The sequence below is a fragment of the Ranitomeya imitator genome, chromosome 1 (genome assembly GCF_032444005.1).
Source record: "Ranitomeya imitator isolate aRanImi1 chromosome 1, aRanImi1.pri, whole genome shotgun sequence".
In the NCBI taxonomy this organism is placed as follows: domain Eukaryota; kingdom Metazoa; phylum Chordata; class Amphibia; order Anura; family Dendrobatidae; genus Ranitomeya; species Ranitomeya imitator.
Genome location: NC_091282.1, coordinates 920,427,706 through 920,454,336, shown reverse-complemented (window position 1 = coordinate 920,454,336; position 26,631 = coordinate 920,427,706). Strand labels below are relative to the sequence as shown.

Here is a 26,631-nt window from a genome sequence, read left to right as displayed (position 1 = left end):
GCAGACAGGCTTCGAAGGCCTAACATAACAAAAATGTCAATACAATGGTATTGTCAGTGGCAGGCATTGAAGGATGTCAGCGCATAGACTAAACATTGGTGGAGCTGTGAGATAATTTTGCAAGTGGTAGAGCACTGTTTGAGCTGGGGGGGGAACTGTCTTGTGGCCGGCGGTACAGGCCCAGGGCCCCTCATATTACAACGGTGTGTCTGACGTTGGGTGCGCACCACCACCGCCAGAGACACTTTATTGTACTAGGAGGGACCCAGTGGCAGTGCCGTCGACCAAAAGCGGGCACACCCACCTCTTCAGACAAACAGCACTCTCACGGGTGCTGTCGCCAAGTGTCAATACCACGGCCCCGTGTGGGGAGTTTGGCCATTTAGTGAGGTGTAAACATGTCGTATGCTGGACAATCAGGTGCAGAAAATTACGAGATTGGAAAAGGCATTCAGAATAGTCCACAGGCAAGACCTTTTCATAGGAAAGCTAGGTGTCAGCCGGGCAAGGTGGGGCAAAAGATTTCGAAATCCAGTTGTGGTTCATTTTAATGAAGGTTAGATCATCTACATTTTGGGTAGCCAGACGAGTCCTTTTTTCTGTTAGTATTGAACCTGCAGCACTGAATACTCTTTCTGATAGGACACTAGCTGCCGGGCAAGCAAGCTCCTGCAATGCATATTCTGCCAATTCTGGCCAGGTGTCTAATTTTGATGCCCAGTAATCAAATGGGAATGACGGTTGAGGGAGAACATCGATAAGGGATGAAAAATAGTTTGTAACCATACTGGACAAATGTTGTCTCCTGTCACTTTGAATTGATGCTGCAGTACCTGTCCTGTCTGCGGTCATAGCAAAATCACTCCACAACCTGGTCAGAAAACCCCTCTGGCCAACGCCACTTCTGATTTCTGCCCCTCTAACTCCTCTGGTCTGCTGGCCCCTGCAGCTCGTGTGAGAACGATCACGGGCGCTGTGTGCAGGGAATGCCAGAAGCAAACGGTCAACAAGTGTTGATTGTTTGGTGGCTAATATTAGTTCCAAGTTCTCATGTGGCATTATATTTTGCAATTTGCCTTTATAGCGAGGATCAAGGAGGCAGGCCAACCAGTAATCGTCATCGTTCATCATTTTAGTTATGCGTGTGTCCCTTTTGAGGATACGTAAGGCATAATCCGCCATGTGGGCCAAAGTTCCAGTTCTCAAATCTGCGGTTGTGCTTGGTTGAGGGGCAGTTTCAGGCAAATCCACGTCACTTGTGTCCCTCCAAAAACCAGAACCCGGCCTTGCCGCGCCACCAATTTCCAGTGGCCCCGGAAAAGCTTCCTCATTAAAAATATAATCATCCCCATCATCCTCCTCGTCCTCCTCCTCCTCTTCGCCCGCTAACTCGTCCTGTACACTGCCCTGGCCAGACAATGGCTGACTGTCATCAAGGCTTTCCTCTTCCTCAGCTGCAGACGCCTGATCCTTTATGTGCGTCAAACTTTGCATCAGCAGACGCATTAGGGGGATGCTCATGCTTATTATGGCGTTGTCTGCACTAACCAGCCGTGTGCATTCCTCAAAACACTGAAGGAGTTGACACATGTCTTGAATCTTCGACCACTGCACACCTGACAACTCCATGTCTGCCATCCTACTGCCTGCCCGTGTATGTGCATCCTCCCACAAAAACATAACAGCCCGCCTCTGTTCGCACAGTCTCTGAAGCATGTGCAGTGTTGAGTTCCACCTTGTTGCAACGTCTATGATTAGGCGATGCTGGGGAAGGTTCAAAGAACGCTGATAGGTCTGCATACGGCTGGAGTGTACGGGCGAACGGCGGATATGTGAGCAAAGTCCACGCACTTTGAGGAGCAGGTCGGATAACCCCGGATAACTTTTCAGGAAGCACTGCACCACCAGGTTTAAGGTGTGAGCCAGGCAAGGAATGTGTTTCAGTTGGGAAAGGGAGATGGCAGCCATGAAATTCCTTCCGTTATCACTCACTACCTTGCCTGCCTCAAGATCTACAGTGCCCAGCCACGACTGCGTTTCTTTCTGCAAGAACTCGGACAGAACTTCCGCGGTGTGTCTGTTGTCGCCCAAACACTTCATAGCCAATACAGCCTGCTGACGTTTGCCAGTAGCTGCCCCATAATGGGAGACCTGGTGTGCAACAGTGGCAGCTGCGGATGGAGTGGTTGTGCGACTGTGATCTGTGGACGAGCTCTCGCTTCTGCAGGAGGACGAAGAGGAGGAGGAGGGGGTGCGAATGGCTACAGCCAACTGTTTCCTAGACCGTGGGCTAGGCAGAACTGTCCCAAACTTGCTGTCCCCTGTGGACCCTGCATCCACAACATTCACCCAGTGTGCCGTGATGGACACGTAACGTCCCTGGCCATGCCTACTGGTCCATGCATCTGTTGTCAGGTGCACCTTTGTGCTCACAGATTGCCTGAGTGCATGGACGATGCGCTCTTTAACATGCTGGTGGAGGGCTGGGATGGCTTTTCTGGAAAAAAAGTGTCGACTGGGTAGCTCGTAGCGTGGTACAGCGTAGTCCATCAGGGCTTTGAAAGCTTCGCTTTCAACTAACCGGTAGGGCATCATCTCTAACGAGATTAGTCTAGCTATGTGGGCGTTCAAACCCTGTGTACGCGGATGCGAGGCTAAGTACTTCCTTTTTCTAACCATAGTCTCATGTAGGGTGAGCTGGACTGGAGAGCTGGAGATCGTGGAACTAGCGGGGGTGCCGGTGGACATGGCAGACTGAGAGACGGTGGGAGATGGTATTGTTGCCGCCGGTGCCCTAGATGCAGTGTTTCCTACTACAAAACTGGTGATTCCTTGACACTGACTGCTTTGGCCTGGCAAAGAAACCTGCACAGATACTGCAGGTGGTGCGGAAAATGGTGGCCCTACACTGCCGGAAGGGATGTTGCGTTGCTGACTAGCTTCATTGGCCGAGGGTGCTACAACCTTAAGGGACGTTTGGTAGTTAGTCCAGGCTTGCAAATGCATGGTGGTTAAATGTCTATGCATGCAACTTGTATTGAGACTTTTCAGATTCTGTCCTCTGCTTAAGGTAGTTGAACATTTTTGACAGATGACTTTGCGCTGATCAATTGGATGTTGTTTAAAAAAATGCCAGACTGCACTCTTTCTAGCATCGGATACCTTTTCAGGCATTGCAGACTGAGTTTTAACCGGATGGCCACGCTGTCCTCCAACAGGTTTTGGCTTTGCCACGCGTTTTGGGCAAGATACGGGCCCGGCAGATGGAACCTGTTGCGATGTTGATGCCTGCTGCGGCCCCTCCTCCTCCGCTTCAGAACTGCTGCCGCCTGCACCCCCCAATGGCTGCCAATCGGGGTCAAGAACTGGGTCATCTATTACCTCTTCTTGTAGCTCGTGTGCAACTTCGTCTGTGTCCCCGTGTCGGTCGGTGGTATAGCGTTCGTGATGGGGCAACATAGTCTCATCAGGGTCTGATTCTTGATCATTACCCTGCGAGGGCAATGTTGTGGTCTGAGTCAAAGGACCAGCATAGTAGTCTGGCTGTGGCTGTGCATCAGTGCACTCCATGTCAGATTCAACTTGTAATGGGCATGGACTGTTAACTGCTTCACTTTCTAAGCCAGGGACGGTATGTGTAAAGAGCTCCATGGAGTAACCCGTTGTGTCACCTGCTGAATTCTTCTCTGTTGTTGTTTTTGCTGAAGAGGACAAGGAAGCGACTTGTCCCTGACCGCGAACATCCACTAACGACGCGCTGCTTTGACATTTACCAGTTTCACGAGAGGAGGCAAAAGAGCTAGAGGCTGAGTCAGCAAGATAAGCCAAAACTTGCTCTTGCTGCTCCGGCTTTAAAAGCGGTTTTCCTACTCCCAGAAAAGGGAGCGTTCGAGGCCTTGTGTAGCCAGACGACGAACCTGGCTCCACAGCTCCAGACTTAGGTGCAATATTTTTTTTCCCACGACCAGCTGATGCTCCACCACTACCACTACCCTCATTACCAGCTGACAATGAACGCCCCCGGCCACGACCTCTTCCACCAGACTTCCTCATTGTTTTAAAAACGTAACCAAACTAACGGTATTTGTTGCTGTCACACAACTTACACGGTGAGCTATAACTTCAGTATGATTTAGCTACCCCTTTATAGGTGAGTGAGACCACAACGAAAATCAGGCACAATGTTACACACTCTGTTGTTGGTGGCAACAAATGAGAGAGATGCCACACACGCAGGACTGTCACTGAAGCACAAATGTAAATATTAATCTCCCACTGATTTGATTTTTTTTTTTTTTCAGGGAGACTTTAGGGAAAAAAAAATAGAATAAAATGATTTTTTCAGGAAGAATTTAGAAACCAAATAAAATAAAATGATTTTTTCAGGGAGAATTTAGAGAACAAATAAAACAAAAAAAGGCTTTCTATGGCCCACTGAGTGAGAGATGACGCACACAGGAGTCAGGAGTGGCACACAAGCCCAGAGGCCAATATTTATCTCCCACTGATTGATGTAGTGATTTTTTCAGGTAGATTTTGGAACCCAAATCAAGCTAAAAAAATAATAGGCTTTCTATGGCCCACAATTGGAGAGAGAGAGAGAGAGATGGCACACCCAGGAGTCAAGACTGGCACACAAGCAGAAAGGGCAATATTAATCTCCCACTGATTTGATTTTTTTTTTTTTTCAGGGAGACTTTAGGAAAAAAAAAAAATAGAATAAAATGATTTTTTCAGGAAGAATTTAGAAACAAAATAAAATAAAATGATTTTTTCAGGGAGAATTTAGAAAACAAATAAAACAAAAAAAGGCTTTCTATGGCCCACTGAGTGAGAGATGACACACACAGGAGTCAGGAGTGGCACACAAGCCCAGAGGCCAATATTTATCTCCCACTGATTGATGTAGTGATTTTTTCAGGTAGATTTTGGAACCCAAATCAAGCTAGGCTTTCTATGGCCCACAATTGGAGAGAGAGAGAGAGAGATGGCACACCCAGGAGTCAAGACTGGCACACAAGCAGAAAGGGCAATATTAATCTCCCACTGATTTGATTTTTTTTTTTTTTCAGGGAGACTTTAGGAAAAAAAAATAATAGAATAAAATGACTTTTTCAGGAAGAATTTAGAAACCAAATAAAATAAAATGATTTTTTCAGGGAGAATTTAGAAAACAAATAAAAGAAAAAATCGGCTTTCTATGGCCCACGGAGTGAGAGATGACGCACACAGGAGTCAGGAGTGGCACACAAGCCCAGAGGCCAATATTGTTCTCCCAATGATTGATGTAGTGATTTTTTCAGGTAGATTTTGGAACCCAAATCAAGCTAAAAAAATAATAGGCTTTCTATGGCCCACAATTGGAGAGAGAGAGAGAGATGGCACACCCAGGAGTCAAGACTGGCACACAAGCAGAAAGGGCAATATTAATCTCCCACTGATTTGATTTTTTTTTTTTTTTCCAGGGAGACTTTAGAAAAAAAAAATAATAAAAAAAAAATGATTTTTTCAGGAAGAATTTAGAAACCAAATAAAATAAAAATGATTTTTTCAGGGAGAATTTATAAAACAAATAAAACAAAAAATAGGATTTCTATGGCCCACTGAGTGAGAGATGACGCACACAGGAGTCAGGAGTGGCACACAAGCCCAGAGGCCAATATTTATCTCCCACTGATTGATTTATTGATTTTTTCAGGTAGAATTTAGAACCCAAATCAACCAAAAAAATAAATAGGCTTTCTATGGCCCACTATTTGTGAGAGAGATGGCACGCTCAGGACTGGCACACAAGCCCAGAGGCCAATATTTATCTCCCACTTTTTTTTTTTTTCAGGGAAAATTTATAAACCCAATAACAAAAATAATAAATAGGCTTTCTATGGCCCACTATCTGAGAGAGAGAGATGGCATGCTTGGGACTGGCACACAAGCCCAAAGGCCAATATTAATCTCCCACTGATTGATTTATTGATTTTTTCAGGTAGAATTTAGAACCCAAATAAAGCAAAAAAAAAAAAATAGGCTTTCTATGGCCCACTGAGTGAGTGATGATGCACACAGGAGTCAGGAGTGGCACACAAGCCCTGAGGCCAATATTTTTCTCCCACTGATTGATGTAGTGATTTTTTCAGGTAGATTTTAGAACCCAAATCAAGCAAAAAAATAAATAGGCTTTCTATGGCCCACTGACTGAGAGATGGCACACACAGGAGTCAAGAGTGGCACACAAGCCCTGAGGCCAATATTTTTCTCCCACTGATTGATGTAGTGATTTTTTCAGGTAGATTTTATAACCCAAATCAAGCAAAAAAATAAATAGGCTTTCTATGGCCCACTGAGTGAGAGATGGCACACACAGGGATGGCACTCTAGCAGAAATGTCAATCTTAATCTCCCACAAAAAAAAAATAAAAATAAAAACAGGGAGTGTCCAACAATTACTATCTCCCTGCAGTAATCTCAGCCAGGTATGGCAGGCAGCAATAAGGAGTGGACTGATGCACAAATTAAATAAAAAGTGTGGACAAAAAAAAAAGATAGCTGTGCAGAAAGGAAGGAACAAGAGGATTTGTGCTTTGAAAAAAGCAGTTGGTTTGCACAGCGGCGTACACACAGCAATGCAGCTATCAGGGAGCCTTCTAGGGCAGCCCAATGAGCTACAGCGCTGAGGGGAAAAAAAAAAATGTAGCTTCCACTGTCCCTGCACACCGAAGGTGGTGTTGGGCAGTGGAAATCGCTACAGCACAAGCGGTTTGGTGGTTAATGGACCCTGCCTAACGCTATCCCTGCTTCTGACGAAGCGGCAGCAACCTCTCCCTAAGCTTATATCAGCAGCAGTAACATGGCGGTCGGCGGGAACGCCCCTTTATAGCCCCTGTGACGCCGCAGACAGCAAGCCAATCACTGCAATGCCCTTCTCTAAGATGGTGGGGACCAGGACCTATGTCATCACGCTGCCCACACTCTGCGTTTACCTTCATTGGCTGAGAAATGGCGCTTTTCGCGTCATTGAAACGCGACTTTGGCGCGAAAGTCGCATACCGCATGGCCGACCCCGCACAGGGGTCGGATCGGGTTTCATGAAACCCGACTTTGCCAAAAGTCGGCGACTTTTGAAAATGAACGACCCGTTTCGCTCAACCCTAGCATTTAGCATAACTTGGAAAAATAAAAAGAATGTAGATACTTTTCATAGACATGAGTAAAAATCCAGTAGGCTTAAAGCGGAACTGTACCTTCAGCAAAAGTTACATAAATCAATAATACAGGTGATTATAAGAAACTCTTATCTGAGAAATCAGCTTTCTTCCCCCCTTACAGTGATTTGAAAAAGTATTCATACCCCATGAACTTTTCAACCTTTTTTCACTTTACACCACAAACTTAAATGTCTTTGGATTTTATGTGATATACCAACTCAAAATATTTATTATTTGTGAAGTGTAAAGGAAATGATACAAATCTGATACAAATATAAATCTGAAAATTGAGACATGCATTTGTACTCAGTCCCCCTGAGTCAATACTTTGCAGGACCACCTTTCACTGTAATTACTGCTGCAAGTCTTTGCAGTATCTTTTTACCAGTTTTGCACATCTAGAGGATAACATTTTTGCCCATTCTTCTTTGTAAACCATCTCTATCTCAATGACATTGGCTGGAGAGCATTTGTAAACAGAAATGTTCAAGTCTTGCCACAGATTATCAATGGGACTTATGTCCGGACTGTGACTAGACAATTCAAATACATGGATATGCTCTGATCCAAACCACTTTATTGTAGAGCTGATAGTATGCTTAGGGCTGTTGCCCTGCTTGAAGTTTGACCTACACCCTAGTCTCAACTCATTTGCAGCCACTATCAGGTTTTCCTCTAGAAGTGTCCTGTGTTTAGCTCCATCCAACTACCCATTAACTTTTACCAGCTTCTTTGTCCCTGCTGAAGAAAAGCATCCCCGCAGCAGGATGCTGCCACCACTATGCTTGATGGTGGGAATGGTGGTTTCAGGGTGAAATGCAGTGTTAGTTTTCAGCCTCACATAGAATTTTGTATTTTGCCCTAATAAGTTGTAGTTTGGTCTCATCTGACCATAGCACATTTTTCAACATGCTGTATCCCCTACATGTCATGTGGAAGAAAGAGCTCTAGTCAGTTGAGACCAAAGTACAACTTTTTGGGATAAAGGCAAAACACCATGTGTGAGCTGTCAGAAGCAGGAACTCTGGTGAATTTGTATACTTTTTGCAGATCATTCAAATAAACAAAGTTGGAAAGTTCCTTAACTTTACATTTAGCAAGCATAGGGACAGTAGAAACAAATCTATGAAGGTGTATAAGCCTTTAAACTAACGTGCTTCAAAAACTAGGCAAGTGTTTGCGGGTTTCTTCTGATTTAGTTCCCATAGTAGTTACTGGTACCGGTTGCTAACATTTACCCACTTTTTCGTAGTTATATTCAAATTGTTTAATGTCACAAAGGTCTGGTTGGCAGAAACTTTATGCTCCATTATCTGTTGATATGGGTACCAGGAAAAGTATTGTATAAATTACTTCGTGCCTAATTTTCTGCTAAAAAATATGTTTTGTGAATTATAAAATCAAGATTAGAACATATGCATTTTCCAAAATTCCAAGAAAAACATTGTGGTTCACCATGATCGCAGTGAAAAACACAACACAGCTATAGGCTATGTGCACACGTTGCGGATTAGGCTTAGGAATTTCTGGTGCAGATTCTGCATCTCTTGGCAGAAAACGCAGGTGAGGACTTGACGCGTTTTTTGTGCAGATTTTGTGCGGTTTTGCTGCGGATTTTTTGCTTTTTTTTGCTGCGTTTTTTTACCCTTGAGGATTTCTATAATGGAATGGGTACAAAAGCGCTGCTGAACTGCAAAAAAGAAGTAACATGCTACTTCTTTTAATCCGCAGTGTTTGCGCATGGAATTTTCTGCACCATTGGCACAGCATTTTTTTTTTACCATTAAGTTACATTCTACTGTAAATCATTTGCGGATCTGCAGCGTTTCTGCACTGCAAAAAACGCTGCAGATCCGCAGGAAATCCGCAACGTGTGCACATACCCATAGAGTGCGAACACAGCTTTTCAGCACTTTCATAACCAGGCATAACTTGGATCTCCTGGACACCTGTACAGAATCTGTAACATGGTCTTTCACCTACCATGTGCTGTTTATTTACTAGTGTCTTATGTGTCAAAAGAGCATCTGAGTCCCTTGAAACATCAGAGTCCATGTGAAATTGGAGTCTCAAAACTCCTCCTGAATATAGCTGAATCACACACATTATTCTCTTTTTCATTTATACATTGCTTGATATGAGAAACAAACAAAATCAGAATGTTTAACCCCTTCGCGACATGCGCCGTACTAGTACTGCGCTGCCGGCACTGCATTAGTGCCAGCAGCAGTACTAGTACGGCGCACCGATCACCGCGGTCTCGCGCTGAGCGCCGCGGTGATCGGGTGCGGGGGTCAGCTGTATATGACAGCTGACACCCCGCAGCAATGCCCACGATCGGCGCTATCGCCGATCGCGGGCATTTAACCCCTCTGATGCCGCTGTCAGTAGTGACAGCGGCATAGAGGGGGATCGCGCAGGGACGGGGGCTCCCTGCGCTCTCCCACCGGAGCAACGCAATGAGATCGCGTTGCTCCGGTGACCCGGAAGGAGTCCCCGGATCCAAGATGGCCGCCGGACTCCTTCCGGGTCATGAAGTGACCTGGCTAGCCGGCGCCTGCTGAGAGCAGGCGCTGGAAAGCCAGCTAAACTGCATGTCAGATCGTTGATCTGACAGAGTGCTATGCACAGTGTCAGATCAACGATCTGATCTAATACAGAGATGTCCCACCCTGGGACAATGTTAGAAAGTAAAAAAAAAAAAAAATAGAATGTGTAAAAAAAAATAAAAAAAATCCCCCCCCCCAAAAAAAAAACATTTCCCAATAAATCCATTTATTTATGTAAAAAAAAACACAAAACAATAAATGTACACATATTTGGTATCGCCGCGTCCGTAACGACCCGCTCTATAAAACTGTCCCACTAGTTAACCCCTTCAGTGAACACCGCAAAAAAAAAACAAGGCAAAAAACAACGCTTTATTATCATACAGGCGAACAAAAAGTGGAATAACACGCGATCAAAACGACGGATATAAATAACCATGGTACCGCTGAAAACGTCATCTTGTCCCGCAAAAAAAAAGCTGCCAAACAGCATCATCAGCAGAAAAATAAAAAAGTTATAGCTCTCAGAATAATGCGATGCAAAAACAATTATTTTTTTATATAAAATAGTTTTTATTGTGTAAAAGCGCCAAAACATAAAAAAAATTACATAAATGAGGTATCGCTGTAATCGTACTGACCCGAAGAATAAAACTGCTTTATCCATTTTACCACACGTGGAACGGTATAAACGCCCCCCCTAAAAGAAATTCAGGAATTGCTGGTTTTTGTTCATTCCGCCTCCCAAAAATCGGAATAAAAAGCGATCAAAAAATGTCATCTGCCCGAAAATGATACCAATAAAAACGTCAACTCGTCCCGCAAAAAACAAGACCTCATATGACTCTGTGGGCCAAAATATGGATAAATTATAGCTCTCAAAATGTGGTGATGCAAAAACTATTTTTTGCAATAAAAAGCGTCTTTTAGTGTGTGACAGCTGCCAATCATAAAAATCCGCCAAAAAAACGCTATAAAAGTAAATCAAACCCCCCTTCATCACCCCCTTAGTTAGGGAAAAATAATAAAATGTAAAAAAATGTATTTATTTCCATTTTCCCATTCGTGCTAGGGTTAGGGCTAGGGTTAGGGCTAGGGCTAGGGTTAGGGCTAGGGTTAGGGCTAGGGTTAGGGCTAGGGTTAGGGCTAGGGCTAGGGTTAGGGTTAGGGCTAGGATTAGGGTTGGGGTATGGGTTTCAGTTATAATTGGGGGTTTCCACTGTTTAGGCACATCAGGGGCTCTCCAAACGCGACATGGCGTCCGATCTCAATTCCAGCCAATTCTGCTTTGAAAAAGTAAAACAGGGCTCCTTCCCTTCCGAGTTCTCCTGTGTGCCCAAACAGTGGTTCCCCCCAACATATGGGGTATCAGCGTTCTCAGGACAAGTTGGACAACAACTTTTGGGGTCCAATTTGTCCTGTTACCCTTGGGAAAATAAAAACATAGGGGATAAAATATCATTTTCGTGGAAAATAAAATATTTTTTATTTTCACAGCTCTGCGTTATAAACTGTAATTAAACACTTGTTGGTTCAAAGCTCTCACAACACATCTAGATAAGTTCCTTTGGGGGTCTAGTTTCCAATATGGGGTCACTTGTGGGGGGTTTCTACTGTTTAGGTACATCAGGGGCTCTGCAAATGCAACATGACGCCTGCAGACCAATCCATCTAAGTCTGCATTTCAAATGGCGCTCCTTCCCTTTCGAGCTCTGCCGTGCACCCAAACAGTGGTTCCCCCCAACATATGGGGTATCAGCGTTCTCAGGACAAGTTGGACAACAACTTTTGGGGTCCAATTTGTCCTGTTACCCTTGGGAAAATAAAAACATAGGGGATAAAATATCATTTTCGCGGAAAAAAAATATTTTTTATTTTCACGGCTCTGCGTTATAAACTGTAGTGAAACACTTGTTGGTTCAAAGCTCTCACAACACATCTAGATAAGTTCCCTGGGGGGTCTAGTTTCCAATATGGGGTCACTTGTGGGGGGTTTCTACTGTTTAGGTACATCAGGGGCTCTGCAAATGCAACATGACGCCTACAGACCAATCCATCTAAGTCTGCATTTCAAATGGCGCTCCTTCCCTTCCGAGCTCTGCCGTGCACCCAAACAGTGGTTCCCCCCAACATATGGGGTATCAGCGTTCTCAGGACAAGTTGGACAACAACTTTTGGGGTCCAATTTGTCCTGTTACCCTTGGGAAAATAAAAACATAGGGGATAAAATATCATTTTCGTGGAAAAAAAAATATTTTTTATTTTCACGGCTCTGCGTTATAAACTGTAGTGAAACACTTGTTGGTTCAAAGCTCTCACAACACATCTAGATAAGTTCCTTGGGGGGTCTAGTTTCCAATATGGGGTCACTTGTGGGGGGTTTCTACTGTTTAGGTACATCAGGGGCTCTGCAAATGCAACATGACGCCTACAGACCAATCCATCTAAGTCTGCATTTCAAATGGCGCTCCTTCCCTTCCGAGCTCTGCCGTGCACCCAAACAGTGGTTCCCCCCAACATATGGGGTATCAGCGTTCTCAGGACAAGTTGGACAAAAACTTTTGGGGTCCAATTTCTCCTGTTACCCTTGGGAAAAAAAAATTGCGGGCTAAAACATAATTTTGTGGAAAGAAATAATGATTTTTTAATTTTCACAATGCTACATTCTAAACTTTAGTGAAACAATTGGGGGTTAAAAGTGCTCACCACACATCTAGATAAGTTCCTTAGGGGGTCTTCTTTCCAAAATGGGGTCACTTGTGGGGGGTTTCCCCTGTTAAGGCACATCAGGGGCTCTCCAAATGCGACATGGCGTCCGATCTCAATTCCAGCCAATTTTGCATTGAAAAGTCAAATGGCACTCCTTCCCTTCCGAGCTCTGCCATGCGCTCAAACAGTGGTTTATCCCCATATATGAAGTATCGACGTACTCAGGACAAATTGCACAACAACTTTTGGGGTCCAATTTATCCTTTTACCCTTGGGAAAATAGAACATTTGGGGCAAAAAGATCATTTTTTGTGAAAATTAATAAAAAATTTTTTTTTACGGCTCTACATTATAAACTTCTGTGAAGCACTTGGAGGTTCAAAGTGCTCACCACACATCTAGATTAGTTCCTTAGGGGGTCTACTTTCCAAAATGGTGTCACTTGTGGGGGTTTCCACTGTTTAGGCACATCAGGGGCTCTCCAATCGTGACATGGGCTCCGATCTCAATTCCAGCAAATCTTGCATTGAAAAGTCAAATGGCGCTCCTTCCCTTCCGAGCTCTGCCATGTGCCCAAACAGTGGTTTACCCCCACATATGGGGTATCGGCGTACTCAGGACAAATTGTACAACGAATTTTGTGGTCCAATTTCTCCTGTTACCCTTGGTAAAATGAAACAAATTGGACCTGAAGTAAAAATTTTGTGAAAAAAAAGTTAAATGTTCAATTTTTTTAAACATTCAAAAAATTCCTGTGAAGCACCTGAAGGGTTAATAAACTTTTTGAATGTGGTTTTGAGTACCTTGAGGGGTGCAGTTTTTAGAATGGTGTCACTTTTGGGCATTTTCTGTCATATAGACCCCTCAAAGTCACTTCAAGTGTGAGGTGGTCCGTAAAAAAATGGTTTTGCAAATTTTGTTGCAAAAATGAGAAATCGCTGGTCAACTTTTAACCCTTATAACGTCCTAACAAAAAAAAGTTATGTTTCCAAAATTGTGCTGATGTAAAGCAGACATGTGGGAAATGTTGTTTATTAACTATATTATGTGATATAACTCTCTAATTTAAGGGCATAAACACTAAGAGTTTGAAAATTGCTAAATTTTCATAATTTCCGACAAATTTTTGTTTTTTTCACAAATAAATGCAAGTCATATCGAAGAAGTTTTACCACTATCATGAAGTACAATATGTCACGAGAAAACAGTGTCAGAATCACCAGGATCCGTTGAAGCGTTTCAGAGTTATGACCTCATAAAGTGACAGTGGTCAGAATTGTAAAAATTGGCCCTGTCACTTAGGTGAAAACAGGCTTTGGGGTGAAGGGGTTAAGGATAATCTGCCATTTTTAGAGACTTACGAAAGTATGACACAGAAATGTTACATCCATTGCTTAGAACATTATGATACATTACTGGCTTCATACAAGTTTGTCAGATGTGATGAATATTTTATGCAAATTGATTTGGAAATGTATACTTTTGTTGTGGAGCAATTTTGTAGATCAAATATACTGTATTAATAGACCAATAAATATGTTGCCCTGTTTAAGCCTTTGTTTAAGCAGCATTATAAATATGGAAATTAACACTTACCAGTAAATCCTTTCTGAAAAATATAACTAGTGAGCTCTTGGCTTGTTTAGTCTAGGCTGGTTGACAGCTGTGTTAAAAACCTAAAATACATCAAAGATTTCCCATGTTTTATTTCTGTTCCTTTCATAGCTATATCTCACCACTGTAAAAGACTTTATGATATTGTATGCTCCAGTTTTTAATGTTTCATACCATTGCCAGCACACTGTGGGTTTTTCAAACTTTATATTGTTCTATAAATCATTATTTTTTTTTCTATTTTAGAATGAAGAAGGATTTGGCCAAGAGGGGATTTTAGAGCACACCAACAATATGAACCCAGATGAAACATATGAAATTCCCCCCCAGGTAATTGCTTTATATTTTTATTTAGATCTTTCAATGAATCTGAATGGTTGCCTTCACATGTCCCAATATACATATATAAAGAAACCAGCACAATATAACAAAATAAAAAAATAAAAAAATCTATATCTTTCTTTAGGTTAATCTATACAAACTCAAGATAAATATAGATACTAGGAGATTCTGAGCTTTTTTGTATAAAAATATATCTTTTATTGAATCTAAAAGTTTTTATATAAACAAGACAATAAATACATAAATTGAACAATCTATCATTAGTATGGACAAGGTTGTGTAATCCTATTAGATGACAGCGCAAACGTGATCGCTAGTCAAGACTGAGACATATGACAAGTTTTAAAACATTTACTGCTAGTTGGAGAAACAAAAGTGTGCTCGCATTTCAAACATATGTCGTATTACAAGAATTGTTGCCTCCAACTAACCTCCCAACATAGGTAAAGTGTCACATGTAAGATGTATCATTTGTACGCGTTAAAAGGTTAATTACCCATGATGTAACAGCTCAGTCTGACAGGCGACCACTCTCCCCGACGCGCGTATCGCGAGAATAATTCTCGCTTCCTCAAGCGCCCCTTGAGGAAACGAGAATCATTTTCGCGAAACGCGCGTCGGGGAGAGTGGTCACCTGTCAGACTGAGCTGTTACATCATGCGTAATTAACCTTTTAACGCGCACAAATGTAATGTTGTGATACATCTTACATGTGACACTTTACCTATGTTGGGAGGTTAGTTGGAGGCAACAATTCTTGTAATACGACATATGTTTGAAATGCGAGCACACTTTTGTTTCTCCAACTAGCGGTAAATGTTTTAAAACTTGTCATATGTCTCAGTCTTGACTAGCGATCACGTTTGCGCTGTCATCTAATAGGATCACACAACCTTGTCCATACTAATGATAGATTGTTCAATTTATGTATTTATTGTCTTGTTTATATAAAAACTTTTAGATTCAGTAAAAGATATATTTTTATTAAAAAAAACTCAGAATCTCCTAGTATCTATGTCCCAATATAAGTAGTTTAACTGTAATGGATTTTCTTAATCAAATAAGGAACTAAACTGAAATAAAAAAGTTATGGCTACCATATCCTCAGTGTTTGAAGCCTAGCAAACAAGCTAGTCTTTTGTTGTTTACTATCTAAATACAAATGTGGGATTCCAAGGGGTACGCTCCCCAATAAACACCATTCCTGGATTGGTAGTTGATGTGATCTGATCCATTCTAAATTCCACAGAATTATCAATTGATTATATTTATTGATCTCCACCAGTCTATCCTTCTTAACTGAAAGACCCCCAAAGAGCCCATTTGTTTCTTAATGAGCAAATTTGGTGGTTTTAGTCTTGTCCATGTAAAAATCAACTACTCAAGAAGACCTGTGATAAATTTCTCCAGATTTCTCCAGATTCCGTAGTAGTGAATGCTTAGTTGGTTATTGCATTATTCGCTGAGTATGTTAGCGTAAGGGGTATGGATGTAGTGTGTATGTAGTTTTTAGGCATTGTCTGATCAACTGACCATGTACTGTTAGTTACAAGTGATTAGCGAATGTGCTCGGATAAGACATTATCTCAGCATGCTCATGTGCTAACCAAGTGTCTTTGGTGTGCTTGAAAAATAGGTTTGAGTCTTGCGTCTGTTCGATAGCTGCAACAGATGCATGGATTGCCTAATAAACAGGCAATTGAAGCATGTGTTTTGCAGCTGTGAAACATCTGCAAGACATGCAGCCGTGGGGACTCTGTTTTTCAAGCACACAGAAGATAATTGGTTAGCACACAAGCATGATCGGATAAGGCCTTGTTCGAGCAAATTCGCTCACCACTGTTATCTACTTATTGTCTATTATTATGACACGTTAATACAATATAACTATATGGTATGTTCTTAATCCATGTTGTCTGAATCCATTTCAACTACTTTGGATACTGCTTACCTGAAAAAATATAGGAATGTATGCTTTATTATTGTTATCAGATTCCCTGAAAATCAGGGTTCCAACGGAAAACCCTGATGAAGCCGTTCGCTTTAATGAAACCGACGAAGTCACTTTTGACATTTTTGTCCAGCCTTTCTCCTAGAAGTGTTCGGCTTTATTAGACATGGACAAAAATGTGATCCACCATGTTTTTGTGTATTTTGGAAAAAGACGAATACTAAAAGGATGGAGCCAGACAGTGTCCCCAATGACTCAGTCAGCTTCATCTTAATCCTATTTTTTGAGGTTTCTTACAAAAATCCTGACGTAGTGCTCAGCATAGAGCACTGTATGTGTAGGAACCTAGCATTTCATGTACTCCTTTCATCCACTTGATTTTTCATGGCGTGCTCACTCATTGTTTCATCATGTGCAGCATCCCAAATTATTAAAACGTGTGTTTGTTTTATACAGCATATTCATATTCTTGCTTTGAGAATAATCAGCGGTGATATGTAATAAATCTATCAGGATAAATGTTATCATACATATTGTATCTCTAGATGTTACTATGGTAATATATGCATACCACAAAAAGCATCGAGTAAGGAAGAATAAATGGTGTGACAAATGGGATGTTTGATGTTACTTTTCTTCAGAACTACTGATTTGGCTGTACATCAACCACAGGCAAACTGAAAGACTTTGAGATTTATTCATGATATGGCTAAAATGTCTGATGGTCCTTTCTGTGTACATTCCCCTATTCGCTAACAAATCTTTACAAAAGTTTGAAATACTAATAAGCTGCGAGGATTTTTGGATTTTATTCACTAGCCACTTTGCTTGACTGAAAAGCATTATAGGGAACCTGTTAGCTGAATCATGCTTCCCAATCCATTGGCAGCATGGATCGGAGCCTGGCTGCATGACTTCAAGTAGGTATGTTTAACTCTTAAACACTCCAGCATTTGAGAGACATTGCAATTTGACCTTCCATAACAAAAGACCTGTCAATCACCTAGGAAAAGCCGACTGAAGCATGTTACAAAAAAATATACTGTGGCTGTGGTCTGGACAGTATGAATCAGCTGGCAAATTCCCTTTAACATGCTACTTTATGTGCTACAGCTCTCTGCGGAGTTTCCATTTTTTGCTTTTTATATGATAACCATAAGGCCCCATTCATCAAAGGTTTTAAGCCAGAATTCTGGTAAAAAAACTTTGAAAAGTCACAAAATGTGCATCCAACTCGGAGTTGTACCTAAATAATGTGACTTCTGGCGTCTTCCAAAATAGGAGGAGCTGGGGCGGGACAAGGGTGTGTTGACCACCTCTTTCCAAGTTCATGACAAGTAATGGCATTCACTACACTACAAATTTTATTTCAGCAAGGGCTGGAGAAGGATTTGTGATGAGTCGCACACAGAGGTGAACTCTGCTCTTTCGGATGGTCCTGACTCATGAAGATGCATACGCCTCTGACTACAGCCCTCCTCCTTATCAAGACTGGCATGAACAACAATGGTCTTGATGAATTTGTCCCTATAAAATTCTCACACATGCAAATTATGTCATGTAATTGCAAATGTCAACCACTGTATCATGAAAAGAGTATTGATTTGTTATTTTCAAAACATGTAATTAAAGGTTAGGCTCATGCATATGCTCAGTGCAGGTATCAGGAGCATTGCTGATGTAAAGACAAAACAGAGATACGAATTTATCAAGACTGGCATTTCATTAAGTATTTTTATTGGCCAAAATACTGTTATAAAGGCAATGAAACATTTCCTCTTGGTATGAAAATGAGGTCAGAACGTAACCTAGTAAGCCTTAGGGTACGTTCACATTTGCGTTGTTGTGTGTTGCATCGGCGACGCAACGCACAACGCATGCACAATGCATGCAAAAACGCATGGTTTTTTGACGCATTCGTCCATTTTTGGCTTGCTTTTGGACACCAAAAAAATGTCCTCTGGCCCTGACGCTTGCACCAAAAATGACGCATGCGTCACAAAACGCAAGACAACGCATGTCCATGTGCCCCAATGTTAAATATAGGGTCGCATGATGCATGCGTCACCGTGGCTGCGCCCGACATAACGCTAATGTGAACGTAGCCTTAGAGGTTTTGACTACTTCTCAAGATATTGCCTTTTTCTATAGTAGCGCTTCTCATTTTTAGTCCTCATGTATCCTAGATTATGTTTTAAAAGAATATTCTCATCTCCAGACTACTGCTGGAAGAGATTACTCTGATCCTGGATGTTGAAACACTTAGGCACCCTCGCCTAATTTTCTACTCCAAGACAAGAAGCTTCCTCTGTTACCCCATTGATGACCTCAATCTCAAGCTATGGCAATGTAAAAAAAAAAAATTGTGGGGATTTTTAAGTAATAAAGCATAAAAAAATATAAATTTGGTTTTGTCTTAATCAAATTGATCAACAAAATAGTGTTATATCTGTTTGTTTTTTGAGGGCAGAATGAAAAAAACGTACAAAATGGCATTCATAATACAGTGATGCAATGACAAGTAAACACCAGCATCCTAAAAGTTGAAAACATCTGCGTTTTTTTACGTGTTAAAGAGATGAATTTAGGGAGTTCTAACTGTATTCCAGAATATCAGAAAAATGTAAATAAAAAGTGTAAGCATTAGCAACCATTTTTAACCCCTTCACAACCTTGGACATACTCAGAACCTATTGGTCGGCTGGTACTTACCGAACTTAGATGTACTGAGTATGTCCATGCAATTTTGAACACGCAAGAGCTGTGCGCGCGATCGCCGCCAGGAATCAGCAGATTCTGACAGCTGACACCGTCACTCAGTGCAGTAGTGGTGCCCGCATCGCTCTCAGCACTTTAACCTCCTAAATGCATTTCGCAGGCATGCAGAGAAAGGGAGTCCAATCTTCACTCTGATCGGCACCCCTGCGATGTCATCACGGGAACCCCATCATTGCCATGCTGACATCAGGGTCACCAAGCTATGGCAGACCCCTCAGACCATTCACAGAGCACGGTCTCAGAGACTTCTGTCAGTGCAGCACTGACCGTTATAAGCCATTGCAATGCTTGTGCATTGCAATGATTGATACCCTGACAGAAGAATCTCTATAATGAGACAGATGGAGTCACTGTAGATGCTGCCAGGCCTGTAATCCAGCACTGTCTGTCTTTTCTGGCGTGCATAAAAGCACGGTCCGACATAGTTTTGTGCACTTCTGAACAGAAGAAAACCAATGAACAGAAGCCAGACGGAGTCAAAAGTTACTCTACTGTCTCGGGAGTTTCATCTGAATCATGTAACTCGGAAATTTAGAAGGAAACCCCAAAGTAAGCGCTGGGCAAATGTGATGTAAAATGTTCCCAATAAAAGATTCAACTCAATATACAAAAATTATAAGTCCCCACTCAGGTCCGTCACCTGTCAGTGGCACTACAATGTCAGTTTTCACTTTACTCAGTAACATTCACTGATTCTTGTTTCTGGAAAACATCCATGGAGTCAAAATCATCACTACACGTGTAAATAAATTACCAAATAGGTATAATTTCCAAAATGGTTTCCTGGGGGGGATTCTGCTTATCCAGCACTTAGGGGCTCTAAATATGGAGTCCACAAACTGTTTTATAAAAAAAATCTGGGTTCCAGAAGGCAAAAAGCGCTCCGTCCCTCCCGAGTCTCGGTGTATGACTAAGCAGTACTGTATAGCCACATATGGGGTATTTCTGCATTGAGCAGAAATTGTGGGACAAATTTTGGTGCCATTTTTACCCATTTCTCCTTGTGAAAATGTAAAATCTGAGGTTAACATAATTTTTGTACTGTAATGTAATTATTTTTTCTTTGCTGTCCAATTGCATAAAATTCGGTGTCATACCTGTGATGTCAATATGATCACTGCAACCCTATATTAATTCATCAAGAGGAGTAGCATGTAAAATGGGGTCATTTATGAGGAGTTCTACTGTTCTGGCATGTTATGGCCTCTTTCAGTGGGGCATGACACTCGTAAACCATAACAGCAAAATCTGCAGTACAATGTAGCCCTCCTTCCCTTCTGAGCTTTGCACTGTGACTGAAAAGTATATTGTGTTTACATATAGGGTATTGATGCATTCAGGAGAAATTTTTACAACAAACTGGTCCATTTTTTCCTATTAGCCCTTACAAAAATTAAAAATTTGGGGATAAAATAACATTTTAGGGGTAAAAATGTAATTATTCTTTCTTCACTGCTCAATAGCATAAAATTCTGTGAGACACATGTGTTGGCAATATGATCACTGCACCCCTAAATAAATTCATTAGAGAGTGTAGTTTGTAAAATGAGGTCATATGTGAAGGGGTTTCTACTGTTCTGGCACCTCAGGGGCTCTGCCTCTGCCAACGTGACATAGCACCCTCAAACCATTCCAGCAAAATCTGAACTCAATATGGCGCTTCTTCCCTTCTGAGCTTTGGACTCTGCCTCAAAAGTAGTTTTCTACTGCATATGAGGTATCCGCATACTCAAGAGAAATTACACAACAAATTTTGGGGTCCATTTACTCCTACTATCCTTGTGAAAATTAAGAATTTTTGACTAAAACATTTTTGTGGGGAAATTTTTTTATTTCATTTTTCACAGATCAGCATTGTAAAATTCTGTGAAGCACTTAGGGGTTCAAGGTGCTTGCCAGACAACTAGATAATGTCCTTGAGGGGTCAGTTTTCAAAATGGAGTCACGTGTGGGGGGTTTCCACCTTTGTTAGATCAGCTCACTTGGCTGCATACAGAGGAAGACTCAAGAACACTGTCTCTTTAAACCTTTTACTGGTTTATTAAGGATACTGTAACTAACAGGTAGTACCTAAGGCTGTCAATTGCCCATTTGTTGGCCAAGCATTTTTTTTCCACAATGTTGTAGGTTTTCTCCCAGGTAGAGAGTTTTCTGCTTAAATACAGGATGGGAGGTTCTTCCCTGTTTACTTCTTGAAACAACACTCCCAACCCAACCTCAGGGGCATCTTTCTGGGCCACAAATTCCTTACTGAAATAAGGTGCGATCAGGTCCGGCTGCTTACACAGGACAAGATTCAACTCTTGGAATGGCATCTCAGTTTCAGAAGACCACTTGGCCATTGACATCTTCATGCTTTTAAGAAGGTCACTCAGGGGTGGGGATGTCATGGTGAAATTTGGGATACATGGCCGATAGTACCCCACATCTCCCAGAAACGCCCGCACCTGCTTCTTGGAGACTAGTTGCAGCTAATTTTGGATTGCCTCCAGCTTATTCACTTGCTGCTTTATTTCACCCCTTCCAATGATATAGCACAAGTATTTTCTCTCTTCTTTCCCCATGGCACACTCCTTTGGGTTTATGGTAAACCTTGCCTTCCTCAGCATGTCCAGTATTGCCTGGAACCTCTGCATGTGGCATCCCCAGTCCAGGCTGAAGATCACAATGTCATCCAGGTAAGCTGCAGCATATTTTTTGTGAGAGGCTAGGATCCAGTCCATGGCCCTCTGGAAGGTAGCTGGGGCTCCCTATAGACTGATTGGCATCCTGATATAATGAAAGTACCCATTAGGTGTAGAGAATGTCATCTTTTCCTTGACACTTGGGGACAGGAAAATTTGCCAGTATCCTTTTGTTAGGTCCAGGGTGGTGATGTATCTGGCTGACTCTAGCCTCTCAATGAGTTCATCGACCCGGGCATCGGATATGAGTCGAATTTGGACACCTTATTTAGCTTTCTGTAGTCCTAACAGAAATGCCACTCTACATCCGGCTGTGGTACAAGGACTGTCATCGTGGGTGAGGAAGGAGTAAGTGCACAACAGCGGGGAGAGGGAGGAGGGAAACCACACGCTAGGGATGTAGGGAGTGGAGACCCCTAGGCAAATCTAAAATCACCATGTCTTCCCTAAACGTCCCTAAATAGGCTCTGCACCTATCACTGAACAGGAATCTAATCCCTTCCTGACCCTAGGGATAGACCCTGGTTAGGGAGATGACAGGGCAGGCACTAGTCAGTCCCCACTACAACTAAATACAGAGAGGGTAGACAAACGAGGGGAACGCAGCTTCAAAACACCACCAAGATGTCACGCCAGCAATCCTCCAAGAGCCTTCTGAGAAGGCACTAACTTACTGTAAGAACTTCCAGCTAGACAGATACAAGTAAGAGCTAACACTAGCAACATACCGCAAGCATGGAGAGGGATATCACTCCACAACAGAGATACAAAAATCAAGGTGATTGAGCTAATTGCAATAACTTTTTACAGCCGGATCCAGGATGACTGTCAGTCACCCCCTAACACACCTGTGACAAGGATAATGGGGCTGGATCAGCCACTCTTTGACTCCTTGATGACTCCCAGTAGTCAACATTCTCCTCATCTCCTTCTCAATAACTCCGCTGCAGTCTTTATAGATTTCATATGGCTTTTGAGTTTTGATTAACCCGCGTTCTTGTTGAACCTCTCCACCAGGCTGTGCGCCTGCGGATGGTACACTAATGTCTTAAGTTGTGTAATCTAGAGAGCCTTTGGACACAAAAGGAGTCCTTTGGTCTGTCAGATTCTCCCTTGGCATGCCCGTGCAGGAGAAAATATGGACTAGCTCTCGGCCTATAGTTCTGGCAGAGGAGTTTCTCAGTGGTACCACCTCCAGATACCATTTGGCATAGTCCATTGCCACTAAAATGTATTGTGCCTGGGGGACTTAACTAGGGGACCAACAAGGTCCATCGCCATCTGGTCAAATGGGACCTCTATAATGGGCAATGGCACTAGGGGACTGCGGAAGTGGGATACTGGATCAGTTAGCTGACAGGTAGGGCAGGAACGGCAGAAAAAAATGTCTCGGTGACATACACGCCTGTAAAACCTCTGAAGGACCCACTCTTGAGTTTTGTCTACTCCCAGATGCCCATCCAAGGGACCCGTTACCAGCAACTGTAATATCACTTCACCTCTCGGCTTAGTGACATGGGAAAGCAGCTCCTCATTTAAACTGAAATATGGAAACTTGGTGCCAGCATCTGCTTCTTGAGCAACCACATTTATCACAGCCACATTGTCAAATTCACTTTTTAATGTAAGATCCTGCATTTGATCAGTCCCCAAATTCCCCCCAGAAACACCCAACTAAGGAATCTTGGCCTCATTGGTCATCGTCTCATCCTCATGACCAGCAAGGACACAAAAGGGAGCTCATCCACCTATGACTGTGATGGGAATTCATCATGGTTGAGCCAGCTCTTGTCTGAGTCACTTGGTACCCCTGACTTACACCAGAACCAGCTAATGCCCCGTCCTATTATCACCGAGTGTAGCAGGTCCTTAACCACCCTGACCTCATGGGACTCAGCCCCAGAGTTAGTTTTTATAGTCCTTGGTGTCCCCATAAATACAACGGACACCTCCATTTTTTCTGGGAATCAACTGATGGGGGAGTATGGCCCTGAGGGTCAGTTTTGTGGAGCGCACGTACCGTTTTATTTCCCCCATTCATACAGTAAAGTGTTTTGTATAGCCCATACAATTAACATCCAGAGAAGGTTTCTTCCTCTTCCTAAATTACATTCCATATGTCCATTGTTTTTTGTTTGATACTCTCTCTCAAGTCTTCTATTAATCTAGTAGGATATTACTTTTTCTATCAAGTAACTCTATCTCACAGCGTTCCAGGCTAGATCTCCTATTTAGTAATTTCCCTGGTGTGAAACCTGCACATGACAAAGTGGTACCATTATAGACTGTATTTTATGGCCTATAGTATTATAATGCCCAGCAGTTGGATGAATGTGCTGCTACAAGTAAGGGGCTATTTTTTGGAGAGCAACCCATCTGAGCATAGTACAGATCCGTGCATCACGCATGCGCATACTTATGGATCGCGCCTGCATTCCATAGCAGCGCTTGCATTCCACAGCAGACCCGGGGACACAGGTTTTTTAACTTCCGGGTCGGGTTTGCTTTCCACACATCTGCATGCAGTCCGAAGAGCGGAAGTGACACATGTTAATGACTGGAAGTACGGCGGCATTTGATTGCAGGGCGCAAGTATAAGTTCAGACAACTCTCGCCTGCCCACACACTATGACGGCGTCTTTCTGATGGCACTAGTATGCTGGCCCCACTATATCCTCTGAAGAGCATAAGCGAAACGCATCAGGAGGGGGTTTTGAAGTAATCTACTGCTGTATCCAGATGAAGGGTAGGTCCCTGGTGGCATTAATACAGGTGAGATCTTTCCAGTTTGCCTAAGATCTCTATCTCGAGATTTCTAAAGGGGAAGGTGGTAGTCTCAAATCCTTGAATATGCATAGGTTGAAAAGGTAGTTGCATTAAGTGACGCCACCTCCACATTGACACATATGACACTGTTGACCCTTGTTTGTTTTGGACCCTGGTTTTGATGTGGTCTCAAAAGAGGGTCTTATTTGTGGAGGGTCTATGGATCTAAGAAGATGTACAGGGTCCTTGGACCAGTATAGGTCATACCCATTGAAATGCATTTCTTACTGTGGATCTCTTTGATGGAATATTTATTAACGCAGTAGTGGGTGTCTGACCACTTATATATGTGGAGATTGCACGGATTGGGAGTGATCTAGCATTGTTATTCCCAATCTAACCTGATCCTCATAGAACATATGCATACTTTGCTATTTTGATAAGGTCTGGCAAATAATAGGGATGGTGTAGTTTTCAAGGATCTACGTACAGCAGATAGAGGGGTGCTACAAAATATTACCCCATCTGATGCATCCCGCAATTGTTTTTTGTCTTACGCACCTTGCACTAATTTTCTTTTTGTTTGTTGTATATGGTAGTTGCCGATTTTAACGTTTACATTAAAGGTTACTTTTTAATCCAAATTGATATACATGTAATGTAAGTTGGATTCGACCACTAGCTAATGTATCGGGAGTATGGCCCTAACCAGAGTCATCAAACTCTCCAAGTTCAAGAGTCCTGACACCAGTGCCTCAATTATTGTTATGGGTACTGACTGCGGCCCCTCCCCAGGCTGATAGGGGATAGGCATACTATGAACAGCATCTCCCTAAGCTGCAGTCCATATGCTCAGAAGACATAGGACAACAAGCAGCTATGTGTCTAGGACCATTATATCTCCAGCAGAGCTAGTCTTCACCAGCGGCCTTTGGAAACCCCACAGTAACCCGTTTGGATCTCAGACTCTCCCTGTTGTGGCTCTACCATCCCTTTTCTGAGATTCAGGATTCTTCTGAGTACCCCAGTACGGTGAGACAACACCACTCTGACTAGTAGGGACCTGTCGACCACCTGGTACTTTTCCAGAAAGCCAACCTGGTTGTCTGCTTTCTGGACATCTTCCTAGGAATCCCAGGTCTGCATCTGCTTAGGAAGGGAGTGGACAAATCTGTCCATGACATCTCTCTTGACAATCCAGACTGGACCTGGAGGACTCTGGCTGGAACCATTTCTGTACAAGATGCAGTGCAATGAACATTTGGAAGCGAGGGGGGTTTCGCCATAATAGGCCCAGTGGTGAATCCTTTGTGCTCTGAATGACATAGTCACTCCCGCATGTGCCAAAATTTCCATTTTTGATAATGCATACTCCTGTGCACCCTGTAATTGCAGGTTAAAACAAGCCGTTTGGGGCTCACCAATCAGATCGGGGGCCAGCACCTCCACCCACTCCTCTGGGGGCACTTTCTACCACTCTACTGCCCATTCAAAAACAGTCAAAAATGCCTCCACATCATCCCCTGGGGTCATCTTTTCCATGGCTCATCTTACCGCTTTCCAAAAAAGCGGGTCATCACCTGGAGTTAGGGGAGGGCCTGACAGTCTCCCACAAACAGCCTCTGCGAAGAGTTTCATCTGCCATGCAAGCACCTCCTGTTGCTGCACTGATGCTTTTGGAACTGCTGCACTAACAATTTATTTGTTTCCTGTTGCGCCAGTTGCTGCTGCTGCTGTTGGACCTGGACCAAGTGTTTGATCAGCTTCTCCATGCTGTCTGTCGTCATTTCCTGGCTTATGGTCACCTTCTTGCAGGGCACGCAGTTTGTCCACAGCCGCTATACGTGTTCCTGGAATTTTGTGTGCATTTGAAACACCAACTGAGGTAGATCAACTAACTCGACTGCATATGAAGGAAGACCCAGGAACACTTCTCTTATAAACCTCTGACTGATTCTTTTTTAAGAATACTGGATAAACTGGTGGAAAGGTGGCAAAAACAAACAAGGCCTTTCTGGTCTAAGGAAAAAACAAAA

General features: G+C 42.7%; 1 protein-coding gene across 2 annotated transcripts in view; it reads left to right on the top strand.

Annotated features, from left to right (window-relative positions):
- SNCA (synuclein alpha) overlaps positions 1-26,631 on the top strand; it is a 187,340-nt gene that overhangs the window by 120,695 nt on the left and 40,014 nt on the right. For both annotated transcript variants that reach the window (XM_069743566.1, XM_069743567.1), the window contains exon 5: positions 14,321-14,404. In XM_069743566.1, the coding sequence (XP_069599667.1) occupies positions 14,321-14,404 (84 nt within the window). The remainder of the gene's footprint in view (positions 1-14,320; positions 14,405-26,631) is intronic.